Here is a 16,346-nt window from a genome sequence, read left to right as displayed (position 1 = left end):
CTTTAACAACTGGTACTAGTCTGACAGTTTTCACATAGGTAAATATGTATAACCCTGCACAAAACTCAAGTCCAAGTGGATCAATGACTGCAACCTAAAATCTGATATCCAGATTCTAACAGAAGAGAAAATAACCCTGAATGTATTCACACAGGAGAAAATTTCCTGAACATATCACCAATGGCTCAGACTCTAAGATCTACAATTGAGAAGTGGGACCTCTTCATACTGAAAAGCTTTTGTAAGGCAAAGGACACTGCCAATAGGACAAAATGGCAGCCTGTAGATTGGGAAAAGATCTCCACTAACCCTACATCTGACAGACAGTATATATCTATTGCTAGTGGGTTTTCAAACTTGTACAACCATTCTGGAAATCAATTTGGTGTTTGCTCAGAAAATGGGAAATAGCTCTATCTGAAGGTTCAGCTATACCATTCCTAGGTGTATATCATTCCTGGGTATATAACGAAATGATGCTCCACCATATCACAAGGACACATGTTCCAGTGTGTGCATAGTGCATAGTAATAATAGAAATATTATTATTAATAGCCAGAAACTTGAAGCAACGCAAATGTCCCTTAGCCAAAGAATGGATACAGAAAATATGGTTCATTTACCCAACAGAATGCTATTCAGCTATTAAAAACAAATACATCATGAATTTTGTGGCCAAATGGATGGAACTGGAAAATATTATCTTGAATGATATAACACAAATTCAAAGGGACATGCATTGTATGTGTTCATCTATGAGTGGATATTATCCATAAAGTTAAGAATAAGCATGATATAACCCCTAAACTGTAAGGAATTAAACAAATAGCAAAGCCTAAGTGGGGATGCTCCAATACCACTTAGGGGGGAGCAAAATTGTCATGAGAGGCAGAGGGAGGGTCTTGGGTGGGAGATGGGAAGTGGAGGGTAATAGGAGGCACAATCAGTTATCAGAAGAAACAGGAGAGAGGCCCAGAGGACTAGGAGAATGAATGGAAATATGTAGCCTCCAGGGTTGGGGTGTGAGGGGAATCTCTAGGAAGTCCTAGACACTTGCAATGAGGAAAGGATACCAGGACTCAATGTGGATGACCTTAGGCAAAATGCCCAACAGTGGACTATGGAACCTGAAGAGACCACCTACAGTAGAGAGACTGGTCCCCTAATAGAGGGATGGGGACACCAATAGTCCTATAAAACTTTTGACCTAAAAGTTTGCTCCTGTCTAAAAGAAATGCAGGGACAAAGAGCGGAGAGTGAAGAAATAGCCAACCAGCGATCTGCCCAACTTGGCATCTATCTCATGGGCAGGCACCAATCCCTGACACTTTTACTGATTGCACACAGGAACCTAGCATGCCTGTCCTTTAATAGGGTCTACCCAGCAGCTGATTGAGACAATGCAGATCCTCACAGCCAAGCTCTGGAATAAGATTGGGGACCCCTATGGAAGAATTGAGGGAAGAATTGAAGGAATCTGAGGGGGATGGCAACCCCATAGAATGACCAATAGTGTTAGCTAACCTGGACCCCTGGGAGTTCCCAGAGGCTGAGCCTCCAACATGGACTGATCCAAGACCCCCATCACATATATAGAAGAGGGCTATCATGTCTGGCCTCAGTGGGAGGGGATGCACTTAATCCTGTAGAAACTTGATGTCCAGGGTTGAGGGGTACCTTGGGTGGGGCACCCTCTCAGAGGCTAAGAGGAGGTGCAATGGGTAGAAGAAGTCTGGGAGGGTGGAATTGCAGGGGTAGCATTTGGGATGTAAATAAATAAAATATTTAGTAAAAAGAAAACAAAACGAAAGAAAACTGAATGGAGTTGGAGATCTGAAGAACATTTTGATATCAGACATGGATCTTCAGTTTGGAGTTTGCCCTGCTGGTTTTTGGTTTTGCTTTTGTCTAGTATTTGTTTATTGTGCCTCCTTTACTCCCTTTTGGAATGATAATGTATATTCTGGGCCATTATATGGTGGAATTTCATGATCTGCCTTTTCCATTTTGATTTTACAGGGGCTATAGTTGAGAGAGACCCCTATAGGTGAATCTTAGAAGACACTTTGAACTTTGGACTTTAAAACAAGTTTGAGACTGTTCTAGACTACAAAGACCACTGAAGTTGGACTAAATGTATTTTGCATTATGATGTGGCTATAAGCCTTTGTGGTCCAGGGAGTGGAATGTGGTGGATGGAATAAAATAGCCCATAGGTCCATAAGAAATAGCCATATTAGGAGGTATGGCCTTGGCGTAGGTGTGCCTTTGTTGGAAGGGGGAGTGTCACTAGGGGAAAGGCATTGAGGTCTCAAAAGTTCAAGCCTGGTCATTGTGTTACTGTCATTTCCTGCTGTGTATGGATCCAAATGTAAACTCTCAGTTACCTCTTCAGTATCATGTATGCCTTCATGTTGCCATGTTGTCATAGATGGAAATCTATGACAATAATTGAATAAATCTATGAACTGTAAGTCAGTCCTGATTGCATTTTTCTTTTCTTTTTTTCTTTTTGTTTATAGCAAGTCTTACTGGCCATAAAACCCAAACCTGACCACTATTGTGAAGCTCCTTATTCAATCTCTGTTAGTGACTCATTGGATGAAACAATTGTAGAAAGATAAAAATGGAACAATTCAGGCACAATAAGCTTTGAAATTGTTCTTAGGAGTTGAAATTGGAGATTATAAATATATTACAAGTTTTAGAGAGGTTTAATTAATTTTGTGATGTCTTTAAAATTAATTATTCTTAATAATATTTGGAAAGTCATATTGACTGCTGTATATCAGGCAGTATGTGACCTACTGTCACTAAAATAATCAAATATCTGTAATCCAACTTGCCATGCTATAACTTTGCTTATTACCTAGTTCATATGCTATACACAAAAGATGTTTGGACTTAGTGATCTTAAAATATCTTGATAATTCAAATAAGAAAGGGGCCCAGAATTGTTTATTCAAGAAGTCTAACCATGAGAGAGTAGATAACAAAGATTATTCTACAGAGATATGATTCATATTCTTTACTAAAAGGACACCTCAGCTCTTTGAAGTGGTCTCAGATTAACCCTTGGTTCTCATTAATTTGTTTCTCATTCTTTGTTTGTCTGAGAGCCAGTCTGAAATATGGAGTTTCCTAAAAAGCCTCCATAGTGCTCCTTTAACATCTTGGTTCCTAAGGCTGTAGATTAGTGGATTTAACATAGGGGAGATGAGGGTGTAGAAGATGGCAACCTGGCGATCTTGGTCTAAATCATAGCTGGATGATGGCTTAAGGTACATTCTAGCCAAAGAGCCAAAAAGAAGCAGCACAACCAGAATGTGGGAGCCACATGTGGACAGAGCTTTCCTCAGGGCAGCAAAGGAGTGCATGTGGGCTATGGCAATACCTATTCGAACATAAGAACCCCAAATAAAGAAGAAGGGACTGCCCACCACAACTACACCTTCTGTGAAGATTAACATTTCATTGACCACTGGTCGAGTACAGGAGAGCTTTAGCAGAGGGGTGATGTCACAGAAGAAGTGGGTAACCTGGTTTCCACAGAAAGTTAAACGAGTGATAAGCACACTGTATAGGAGACTGTGAAGGTTGACTATTACCCAAGAGGTTAATGTTATTCTCAGACAGAGGCTATGGCTGACAATCGCAGAGTATCTTAAAGGGTCACAGATGGCAACATAGCGGTCATATGCCATTGTACCCAGCAAGTAGACTTCCATGCTGCCCACTGCCATAAAGAAAAATAATTGCGTCATGCAACAGTTATAGGAAATGCTTCGATCCACAGAGAGTGTGTGAACCAGCATCTGAGGAACAGTGATAGTTGTTAGAGATATGTCAATAATGGAAAGTTGGCTGAGAAGGAAGTACATGGGGGTCTGAAGCACGGGGTCTGAGCAAGCAACTACTACTAGTAGGATATTGCCCAAAACTGTCATCAGGTACATGATAAGGACAACTCCAAAAATAATTGGCTGCATCTCTGGCCTACTAGACAATCCCAACAACAAATTCAGTCCTTCTGTCTTTTTTTGTGGCCATAAGTCATATTCCATATCACCTGCAAAGAGGAAAGATCAGAGTTGGAAAAGAGAACAATGCTAATGCTCAAGCAAATCACAAGTTTCTTCACCTTAAGTGGTCAGTCATTGAAACAAGAATCTATCTCTAACTTTCAGCATTAAGAAGCTTACTTCACTCTTTTGGTAATAATGTTCCTTCAAGACAACCGAACTAATCAAGTTTGAGAGCTAGAAGTACCTGTAATATTTCTGACTTCAATAATAGCTATATTTTCATGAATGTAGAATTTCCAGCATGTGGAGTTATCACATCCTTTTATAAGTCAGGTTTTCACTATAAGTAGAACTAGAGATATTCACTAGCATGATGTCTTTTTACAGTTCTGTAGAAATAATGACATTTTGCTGAACTAATATACTTTGATATGTCTAAAAGTAATGGTAGGATTAATATAACTAGAAAAACACATAAGTAAAGGGGTCCTTACCCTAAACTTGCCTTCTTCACTGTTTAATCTAAACCTTTCAAGGGTCTGTATTACTATACATATGAACAATATGCTGTGAGATTCTTTATGTATTTGTGTTAAATTATCAATTAAATGTACATTTACTATGTAACTTTTTAGTAAATATAGGTCTACTACTACAAGGGATAAAGTAGCAATTTTTTTAGGCTCTCCATATTTTCCTTTTCTCAACTTCTGATAATTACTTTAATTTTTAAAAATTATTAATTTTATACTTCACATGCAGTGATGTTTGCCTATCCATATGTGTGTATGAGGCTATCAGATCCCCTAGAAATGGAGTTACAGGTGTGATCTGCAATGTTGATGCTAGGAATTGAACATAAGTCCCCTTGAAGAGCATCCAGTGCTCCTAACTGCTGAGTCATTACTCCTTCCCCTATTTTAGTTCTTTGAGGCATGGTTTTTACCTACTTTTTTCCATCTATAGTCTTAAAATTTTCAGAAGTATAATAATGGTAGCAATTTTCATGAACTTTGAATTTCAGGAATATTTTCATCTTATATGAACTCATGTTTGATGACTAAAAATGTTACTTTTTGAAGTTCATTTGTTGTGATCAAGTTGGCTTTATTCTTATGGTTTATAGACCCTATATTTGAGGCAATAAATGTAACGAATCCTATAAATGTATTTAAAAATAAAATCAAATATGCCAAAAATTCATTTTTCAAAATCTAACATGCCTTCATGGGTAAAGTCCTAGAATAAACAAGACTGGAAAGAACATAGGCCACGATAATAAAGGCTACATATGTCAAACACAATAAAGGCTACATATGAGAACCATCATCATCTTAAATATTAAAAATACTTGAAGCAATCTCTTTAAAATCAGGAAGAAAGTATTATCTCTACTATCTTCACTCCTATTCGACATATTGCTTGAAGCATCAGCTAAAGCAATAACACAAGTGAAGAAAACTAACTGGTTACAAGTAGGAAATAAAGAAATAGTTATTCTTATTTTTCAGTGATAACACATATAAGAGATATTAAAAATTCCACCAGACAACTTTTAGAAATGGTCAAACACTTCATCAATGAATACAAACTCAGATTACAAAAATCAGTAGCCATTCTATGCCACAATAACAAACACACTGAGAAAGAGTTCATGGACACACTGCTTATTAACGATACCCTCAAAAAATTAAAATATCTAGGAATAAACATACTCAAGATTTACCATGAAAATCTAAATCCATGAATAAAGAGATTGACAAAAAGCCTAGAAGGGGGAGAGACCTCCCATATTCATGGATTGGCAGCTCTAACATTTTGAAAACAATGATTCTACCAAAAGCAATTTACGGATTCACTGAAATCCAAATAAACGATGTATTTATCCATCTATGATATTCTTCACAGAACAAATCTTAAAATCATTTCTTATCTAAGATCACCTTTAAAATAAAAAATTAAAACAACAAACATTTAAAGAACGCTGAATTCAGTAGAAACAGTCTTCCCCCAGGAAAGAACACACCAACTGGTTTTCCAATGCCAAATGGTCAGCCCTAAAAACATACATACAAGTAACATTACATTGACTGAGCATGTTATATTTATGTATTTAGGAATATATATTTACATTTATATTACATGTTTATATTTAAAGGAAAAGAGAGATGGCTTGGTGGTTAGGAACACTGACTGGTCTTCCAAAAGTCCTGAATTTAATTCCCAGCAACCACATGGTGTCTTATCACCATCTGTAATGGGATCCAATGCCTTCTTCTGATATGACAGAAAACAGGTACAGTATACCCATATAAAATAAATCTTAAAAAGTGAAAAGAAGTCATAAACTTGAAAGAGAGCAAGGGACACATGAGTTCCAAGGGAGGAGATATTATAATCTTGAAAAATGAAAATTTATTTTAAAAAGAAATTTGCTTCCAGCCATATCTCTGTCTCTTGGTGTTTTATTTCACTAGGATAGTTTTTATGTCCATCCTACTTTTTAAGTTGTAGATGTTTTCATAAGTGTGTAAAGAATAAATTCAGGGAGTTTAATCTGAAATTGTGTACTTCTTTTTAATTCCAAGAAACATTCTCATAAACATTCTCCCTAGACAATTTTTACCTAAGCTCTTATAGTTAGCCCTTAATCCTCCTTAATTAATCTCTTTCCTCAGATTTTTTACTTCATTGTCTTTCATGTCTGTGTCCTAGATTATATTTTTTAATTCACAGTTGATGTTTATTTTGTTCTTAAAAATCATATGTTGTCTCATGATCTCAAAATGTCTAAATTTTTTACTGCTCATGCTAGTTTAGTGGTGTGCGTGCAGTTCTGAAAGTATCAATCTTTTAATTGTTTCTTATTTTAGGAATTTTTATTAGCAAATACAACATTAGGTTTCATTACCATACCTAGTTATGGAATTTCTGGGTATGCACTCAAAGGATTCTATATCCTACCACAAGATACCTATACATCCATATTTTTGCTGCATTATCCATAGCACCAAGGATGAGGATCTGGCCCATATATCTGTCAGGGGATGATTGGATAGTGAAATGTAAAAATAGAATTCACAAAAATATATCTTTTGACTTTGATATTGATGAGTTAGCATTTTTAGTGCCTTCATAATGCTGGTTCAAGGTCACTAGTCTCAATTTTTCATGCGTTCAGACTACTTTGCCTTAGCAATAGACATGCTTGTTTTCAGACCATATGAAATCCTTCCTTTTATCCTATTTGTCAAAAGTAAAAGTGTCAACTTTTAGAGACAATCAAATTTCTTAGCCAAGCTCTTTCTCATTGTGGGAAGAGTTTTCATTGGAATGAAATTCTGAAATATAGTCAGAGTTTTACAGTGGGACGAAATGAAGGCTGCATGTGGAATCATTGGTGTATTTTCAGTGAAGGAATAATTTCACCTTGGCTAGCACAACAATGCTGTACACCTCTTCCCATTCTCTGTTTCTTTCACTACTTATGGTGTGTGTTTCATTCCAGCAAGGTAAGCAGTTTCCTCCACGGCAACTCTTTTCCAGTATTCTAAGTGGGAGGAAGGAGAGTTTCATTCCTCCTTTCTCCATTTTGTAAAATTCCACTTAAATGTTACATTTGTTAGTGATTTTCCTTTTTTCCCACATATTGTTACACATTTCTTCCAATTTGATTCAGAATAACTAAAATGCAAGATAAGTACAATACACCAGCGCCAGAGTTAGGTATGGCTCTGATGTTTTAAAATTTCTGTCTCTGACCTAGAAGTTAGTGACACACAGAAGATTTTTTAAATCTATAAATCAGGGTTGTTTCTCCAAGTGCATTAAAATGAGTTGCCTTATAAATATTTAGATACCAAGTAGATGCTTGCACTGCCTAATATCAAACACAGTGTCACTTCACAGGCTGTGGTTTTCTTCAGTACCTGTCACATTCCCTGACACTTACTTGTCTGGACTTTTGTCAGCTCAGTTAAACACTTTAGACCACTGGTTCTCAAACTCTGACCCTTTAATACAATTGCTTATGTTGTATTGACCCTTCTCCCAAGCCATAAAATTATTGTTGTTGATATTTCATAAGTGTAATTTTGCTAGTGTTATAAATTGTAATGTAAATACCTTTATCATCCAATGGTTAGAAGATCCCTGTAAAAGGGTGATTTGACATCCCCTCAAAGGAGTTGTGACTTCAAAGTTAAGAACCACTGCTTTAGATTATCTTTAGTTAACAGAATATATCTATAAAGTAGAAGGTATGAAGATTTTTTTAAACCTTACATTTTTCCAGTGTTAATTCTTTTGTTGTCAATTACTCCAGTATCTTTTGATATCAGTGGATGTATCTCAGATAGTTGTATCATGATACAATTACTTTTTCAAGGAAGAAGAGCACAGATATCTACACGGAGGTGCAGATGAACATGGAAGAGAGAGGAGAAGAATGGAGAATTATGAACTAACTTCCTAAAGGGCATTTAAGACCTAGATTACTAAGCTATTATGCTACTATTTAACACTAATTAAAATGAAAATGTAGTGATAATAAGTTCAACTTCTTTCAAGCAAGCTAAACTTTACTCTAAAAGCATGACAGTCTACTACTCACAGTCAGTAGTAGTAACATGCAGCGGTGGTACTCTTCTTGGCAGATGTCAAGGATTCATCCCTGTACTGTTCCTACTTTTTCATTTTCAACATTGTTCTCAGATCTTGAGCTCTGTGGATTCAATTCTAGGATGCTGGAAGTGGGTGAGAAAGAGAATAGAAGAGAAGAGATGGGGAAAGAGGATGCTGAGGAGAGATATAATGAAATCTACATATAGAGCACTACAGACTTTTAAGTCAAAGAACTATGAATCTTGAAGAAGAGAAAAACAACCTCTGAAAACAGACACATAGCATCTGAGTCCTTGTTCCTAGCTGATGCTTTGAATGTAACTGAGACTGTGGAGGAGGGAATGGTCTTGTATTAACTTTCTTATCCTTCTTTCTGCTTTGACTAAAGGACCAGTAGGCATATTACATCTTTTTACAGCATGGCTAGTATATAAACAAGGATCTCTTGGGTTTTTATTGATCAGAATTTGATTTATAGTCTACTCACCTTATTTTTTTTGTTAGTGAATCAGAAAAGCTGATTCTGATATGTAGAACCAAATTCATTTTTATGTACTGTCCTAAAATGTAGACCACCCAAGTAGTCAGAAAATGAATTAAAACCTCTCAAATCTACGGGATCAAAGAGCCATAGACTGTGTCTATGCATCCTCATCCACTCCTACTTATTCCATGACTGTGCATCAAAGACCAACATTTACTGCATATCAGCATGTACTGCAGAACAACATCCATTTTACAGCCAATCACTGTTTTTTTTCTAATCCACTTATCTTCTCTTGATTCTGTTTTTTTTGCTTTATTCTTTTTTGTCTTCTTTATATAGATGTTATTTTTCTATTAAATGAATATAATATATTATTTCCTGTTTCCCCTGTATTTATTTTACAAAACATGTAGCATTAAATTCATCTTTCTTTATGCCTGACACCATACTCTGAGTTAGAAATCTAGACAACACTGCATTTCCTTTTGCCCATTACATATTTATTTTTAAAAAGCACCACTTTTCATAAAAACATTTCCACAGGCAGCTCATTCCAAGGAAGCAGGCCCATGTGACACATACTCACTTTGGGACTCAATTAAACCCAGGAGGCCCTAATTATGGTCAGGTGAAATATTAAAGTGATTCTCTTCACCAGGATTGTTGTAAGTGGGGATCTTTAAAGGGCTCCAGCCTGCCACACCCTGTCCACACCTGGGAGTGGATTTTGATTTCTCCTCAGTAAACCCACCTGTACACATACAAACAGTTCTAACTTCACCAGAAAAGTGATGTAATCAAACATCATTTCTCTTACTAACTCAATAAAACTGAAGAGACTGTAAGTCATTTTCTTCTAAAAGTTAAATGCCCATCTAACCAAACATCCACTTCATAGGAAGTTCCAATAACCCTGTACATAAAATCAGCATTAGTCAGACTCAATGCAGACCAGCAAGAAAAAAAAAACATGCAGAGAGGGAGATGTGCTGGAGAAGCATAAGTGGTGCTACTATAGTAGGATACACTAGGGTCTTGCATGAACTTTTCACAGAATATATAAAAACATAATTTAAAATCAAGAAAAGATAAATTATAAAAAGAATTTTTAAAATGCATAAAGTTTAAATGAGCATGCACTGAAATGTAGTGCTAAAGTTAGGTAAGTACAGACTAGGAAGTTTTACAGAAAAAAATTCCTCCTCAAATTGTCCTCAAAAAGAACAAGTCTTCTTCCTCAAGATACTATTGGTTTATTATCTTTTTAAAATTAATTTATTCCTAGGATGTAAAATATATTACATCCTGACCACAATTTCTCCTCCCTCCTTGTACGCCCATCTCCTCCATTTTCACTCCCCCATCTCCTCCCTTCCCATCTATTTCTTCTCCATTTCCCTTCAGAAAATAGCAGGCCTCTCAGGGATAGCAACCAGACATGGCATATCAAGTTGCGATAAGATTAGTCCCATCCCATTTTATTAAGGCTGGATGAGGCACCATAGAAAGAGGAAAGGGTCCCAAAGTTGTCAAAAACAGTGCCCACACCCTCTGTTAGGAGTCCCACAAAAGCACCAAGCCACACAGTTGTAATGTACAGAGAGCCTAGGTTAGACCCATGCAGGATCCCTGATTGTTGGTTCAGTCTCAGTGAGCACCTATAGTCCAGGTTTGTGGTAGAATTCTGATGTTTAGGCACATTTTTCATTGTGTTTTTAAGAAAATTGGACGTTTAAAAACTGAGCTGGCATTTGGTAATATGGAAGTTATCATAGAGTTTCCTTAAAGTACTGCAAGCAATCCAACACATGATCTAGATAAAAGTGCTCTTGATCAAATAAAGATGTTATGTACTGATCCAGAGAAACCTGTGTAGCCATATTCAGTACTTCTCTATTCACAATATCTAGTTAGTGTGAACAGGTCTAGGAACTGATGAGCTAATAACAAAAAATGCTGTACATTTACACAGTGGAATACTATTCATCCATTAAAAAATCAAATTATTAAAATTTGTGGTAAAAGTATGAAGCTGTATACTATCCCTGTGAGACCAGAACACATCTCAACCATCTTCAGAGAAACACTTCTTGTGATACAGAGCAATTAACACAGAGACTTATAACGGCATCAACATGCAGAGAGCTAAAGACTACAGTATTCAGCCTTAAGATGAACATTCACATCCACCTGAAGTTGAGAGTTGGTTGTCTTTGCAGAGGTAGAAAGACTGTATCAGCCCGAAGACATACATAACTTCAAGAAAAGTGTTTTCTAGATGCAACAGGGCATTTAGAACAACGTTTGAAGTTACAGAGATTGAGATGTGGCAGCATGCACACGATATGAACAAGATCCTGCCAAAGAAAATCTTATCCTAGTGAAGGGAAAGTGGACATGTAATCTATCATTATTTGGCATCTTCTGGCACAGGCAGACTCATCTTTTCAAGTGATGCGCCCCATTGAAGGCTGACCACACACCAGGGCACATTCTAGTCCAAGACCAACTGGCAACACAAACTAGGTTTAACAAGAACAAAAGAAATAGCATCAAAGTTGGGTAGGGATGGTGGGAAGGTGGGAAGAGTTGTAAGCAGGTGAGTCAGAAGAGAGATCTATTCAAAGTGCACTGAATGAAACTCTCAAATAATTAATACAAATAATTTTAATGCCTAAAAGATCGTTGTTAAAATTTTTATTGGCATTGAGGTTGCATCCTTAGATATTGTATAGACATAGATGATGATGATAGATAAACAGATGATAGAGTCTTGAATGATTCATTTCATTTTTGCATTTATTATGTTCCAATTTCAAAATATTTCAAAACAATAGAAGAAAAATTCAGTCTGAAATATTACAATATTAATGGAGTTGATAATGAAATTACTATTCTTTTCTTTCAAAATCTTTGCTGAAATAGAATCTATGCACAGCAGCCTGGGACTCAGAGAAGAGCGTTGCACAGTCCTCATCAAGGCAGTTTCTTGTAGTATATGTTAATAAGCAAAGAGATCCAGAGCTAGGCCCTGTACAGACAGTGAGAGTTTTTGTAGCACTCAGCCCTTAATGAGATGCCTTTATCTGTGCAGAAGAGGAGATGGATATATTGTAAGAACCAGAGCTGGTAGATGAATCTAGGCAAACGTTGACTTCCACACATTTGAACTCAGTCTATGACAGCACATACAAGACTTACACAGTTAATATCAGATAAAAAATCTCAGCATTAAGAGCGAAGTAGACTTAAAGTCCCACCCCTATCCAAGAAGCTATTTGCAATTTATATTTGCTAGGGATGGGAAAATTATCCTTCTTCAACAGAATGTTGTACAATCCAGAGCAGGTCACAAGCCTGGAACTGACTCCATAATTTTGATTTTTGTTGGTAGTTCTTTATCTTGTTGCTTTTCTTTTTTTCCTTTACTTTTTTAAAAATTTATTTAATTTTTTTACACTCCAGATTTTATTCCCCTCCTGTTCCACTCCCTGACTATTCCACATCCCATAATTGCTACTCCACCAGGATGTCCTCACCCCCTGACCACCCACCCCACCAAACCTACCCACTCCCTGGGGCCTCTAGACTCTTGAGGGTTATGTACATCTTTTATGTACCCAGACCTGGCAGTTCTCTGCTGTATCTGTTGGGGATCTCATATCAGCGGGTAAGGTGGCCTGTTTCGTGGACCAGTATCTAAAAGATCTCAAGAATCCAGGTTGAGACTTCTTTCAGATTTTCCCTGATTCAACCACAGGGTTCAGCAGCCTCTGTCCATTTTTGGGTGTAAATATCTGCGTCTGACTCAGCTTCTTGTCGGGTCTTTTGGACGGGAGTCATGATAGGTTCCTTCTTATAAGCACTCCACAGCCTCAGTAATGATGTCAGGCCTTGGGGCCTCCCCTTGAACTGGATCCCACTTTGGGCATGTCACTGGACCTCCTTTTCCTCAGGCTCTTCTCCATTTTTGTCCCTGCAGTTCTTTCAAACAGGAATAATTATGTCTTAGAGGTTTGACTGTGGGATGGCAACTCAGGGCTTCAGTCCTTTCCCCCCATCCAATACCTGATCATGTTCCCTCTTTTCCCTCTGTCCCCTTTCCTACCCAGGTTCCTCCTTTGTGATTGCTTTCTTCTCCCTCCCAAGTGGAATTGAGGCATCCTCATTTGGGCCCTTCAGCTTGTTAATATTTTTGAGTTCTGTGGACTGTATTCTTGGGTATTCTGTACTATTTTTGGCTAATATCTACTTATTAGTGAGTACATACCATGCATGTCCTTTTGGGTCTGAGTTACCTCACTCAGGATGATATCATTTTGTTCCATCCATTTGCCTGCAAAACCCAGACTGCCCTCATTCTTAATAGCTGAGTAGTGTTCCATTGTGTGAATGAGCTACATTATCTGCATCCATTCTTCTGTGTTGGGACATCTGGGTTGTTTCCAACTTTTGGCTATCACAAACAAGGCCACTGTGCACGTAGTGGAACACATGTTCCTGTGATCTAGTGGGGCATCTATTGGGTACATTCCCAAGAGTGGTATAGGTGGGTCTTTAGGTAGATCTATTTCCAATTTTCTGAGGAATCTCCAGATTGATTTCCAGAGTGGTTGTACAAATTTGCAATCCCATCAGCAATGAAGGAATGTTCTTGTTTCTCCATATTCTTGACAATATGTGCTGTCACCTGAGGATTTGATCTTAGCCAAATTGATTTGTGGAAGGTAGAATCTCAGGGCCATTTTGATTTGCATTTCCCTGATGATTAAAAATTTTGAACATTTCTTTTTTTAAAAAATTATGTATTTATTTATTTATTTTTACACTGCAGACTTTCTTTCCCTCCTGGTCTAACCCCTGACTGTTCCATATTCTGTACCTTCTCCCTGTACCCCTCCCCTGTCTGTACTAGGATGTTCTCATACCACCCACCCCACCAGACCTCTAGACTTCCTGTCACTTGAGGGTTAGGTACATTTTCTCTGACTAAACCTAGACCCATGAGTCCTCTGCTGTATATGTGTTAGAGGACTTATCACAGCTGGTGTATGCTGCCTGGTTGGTGACCCAGTGTCTGAGAGGTCTTGGGGGGGGGTCCAGGTTAGTTAAGACTGCTGGTCCTCCTACAGTGTTGTCCTCCTCCTCAGCTTCCTCCAGCTTTTCCCTATTCAACCAGAGGGCTCAACAGATTCTATTTACACATCTGCATCTGACTCTTTCAGCTGCTTGTTGGGTCTTTTGGAGTGCAGTCATCATAGGTCCCTTTTTATGAGCTCTCCATAGCCTCAGTAATGGTGTCAGGCCTTGGGGCCTCCCCTTGAGCTGGATCCCACTTTGGGCCTGTCGCTGGGCTTCCTTTTCCCCTCCTTTTCCTCAGGCATTGCCATCCCACAGGGGATTTGATGCTCTGTCTTTCAGCTGGGGGTGGTTTCTACAAGTTTCCTCTCCCAACTATAGGGCATTTAATCTTAGGTATATACATTTGAGTTCTAAGTGTCTCCTACATCCCAGATCTTTGGTACATTTTGGAGGGTCCTCCCAACCTTCTATCTTCTGAGGTTGCCTATTTCTATTCTTTCAACTGGCCCTCAGAGCTTCAGTTCTTTTCCCCAACTGAATACCAGATCATGTTCCCTCCTCTCCCCCACATCCCTATCCCATTTCCTTTCCATGTCTCTCCCTCTCTCCCCCATTGTGGTTGCTTTCTTCTCCCTCCCACGTTGGACTGAGGCATCCTCACTTGGGTCCTTCAGTTTGTTGACCTTTTTGTGTTGGGATTTTCATGAGGGTTGTATTGAATCTATAAATTACCTTTGGTAGTGTGGCCATTTTTACTATATTAATTCTGCCAATCCATGAACATGGGAGATTTCTCCATTTTCTGAGGTCTTCTTCAATTTCTCCCTTAAGAGACTTGAAGTTATTGTCATACATATTTTTCCCTAGTTTGGTTAGAATTACTCCAAGATATTCTATTTTATTTTGGCTATTGTGAAGGGACTTTTTTCCCCTAATTTCTTTCTCAGCCTGTTTATCTTTTGTATAAAGGAAGGCTACTGATTTATTTGAGTTAATTTTATATCCAGCCACTTTGTGAAGTTGTTCATCAACTGGAGAATTTCTGGTAGAATTTTTAAGGTTGATTATATATATTGTCATATCTTCTGCAAATAGTGATATCTTTATTTCTTCTCTACTAATTTGTATCCCCTTAATTTCTTTTTGTTGTCTTTGTGATCTAGCTAGAACTTACAGGACTGTATTGAATAGCTATGGTGAGAATGGGAATCCTTGCCTTGTCCCCAATTTCAGCGGGATTGCTTTAGTATCTCTCCATTTAATTTGATATTGGCTGTTGGATTGAAGTAAATTGCTTTTATTATGTTTAGGAATGGGCCTTGAATTCCTGATCTCTCCAATATTTTTAACATAAAGGCATATTGTGTTTTGTAAAATGATTTTTCTGAGTGTAAGAAGATGATCATGCAATTTTTTCTTGAGTATGTTTATAAATGGATTATGTTAATGGATTTTCATATATGCAGTCAAATACTGGATCCTGTTTGCATATCCAATCTGTTAGCTTATATCTTTTTATACATGAGTTGAGCCCATTAAAATTGAGAGATATTAAAGACAGATGATTGTTAGTTCCTGTTATGTTTGTTTTTGTAAGTGGCATTTTGTGCATGTGGTTCTCTCCTTTGGCTTTGTTGTGAGATGATTAATATCTTGTCTTTCATTTGGTGTTGGTACCCTCCTTGTGTTGGTTTTCCTTCTAGAATCCTCTGTAGAGATGGATTGGTAGATAGATAATGTTTGAATTTGTTTTTGTCCTGGAATATTTTGGTTTCTCCCTCTATGTTGATTGAGACTTTTGCTGGGTAAAGTAGCCTGGACTGGCATTTGTGTTCTCTTAGAGTCTATATAATCTGACCAGTTTCTTCTGGTTTTTAGTGTCTCTGGTGAGAAATCTGGTATAATTCCGATATGTTTATATATATACATTACTTGGCCCCTTTCCCTAGCAACTTTAATATTATTTGTTCTGTGCATTTAGTGCTTGGATTATTATGTGGTGAGAGGATTTTCTTTTCTGGTTCCATTTATTTGTTATTTTTTTCTTTTTTCTTTTTAATCTTCATTAACTTGGATATTTCTTATTTACATTTCGATTGTTGTTCCCTTTCCCGGTTTCCAGGCCAACA

General features: G+C 37.5%; 1 protein-coding gene across 1 annotated transcript; it reads right to left on the bottom strand.

The window, feature by feature from the left end:
• Window positions 1-3,068: 3,068 nt before the first annotated feature.
• Window positions 3,069-4,064, bottom strand: LOC116900046 (olfactory receptor 1J2-like). Its single transcript, XM_032901840.1, has one exon. It carries the CDS (start codon window positions 4,062-4,064, stop codon window positions 3,069-3,071), a length of 996 nt encoding a protein of 331 aa, XP_032757731.1.
• Between the last annotated feature and the right edge of the window lie 12,282 nt (window positions 4,065-16,346).

The sequence above is a fragment of the Rattus rattus genome, chromosome 5 (genome assembly GCF_011064425.1).
Source record: "Rattus rattus isolate New Zealand chromosome 5, Rrattus_CSIRO_v1, whole genome shotgun sequence".
NCBI lineage: Eukaryota > Metazoa > Chordata > Mammalia > Rodentia > Muridae > Rattus > Rattus rattus.
Note: the sequence above shows the minus strand (reverse complement) of the source record. Positions and strands in the feature narration are given on the sequence as shown.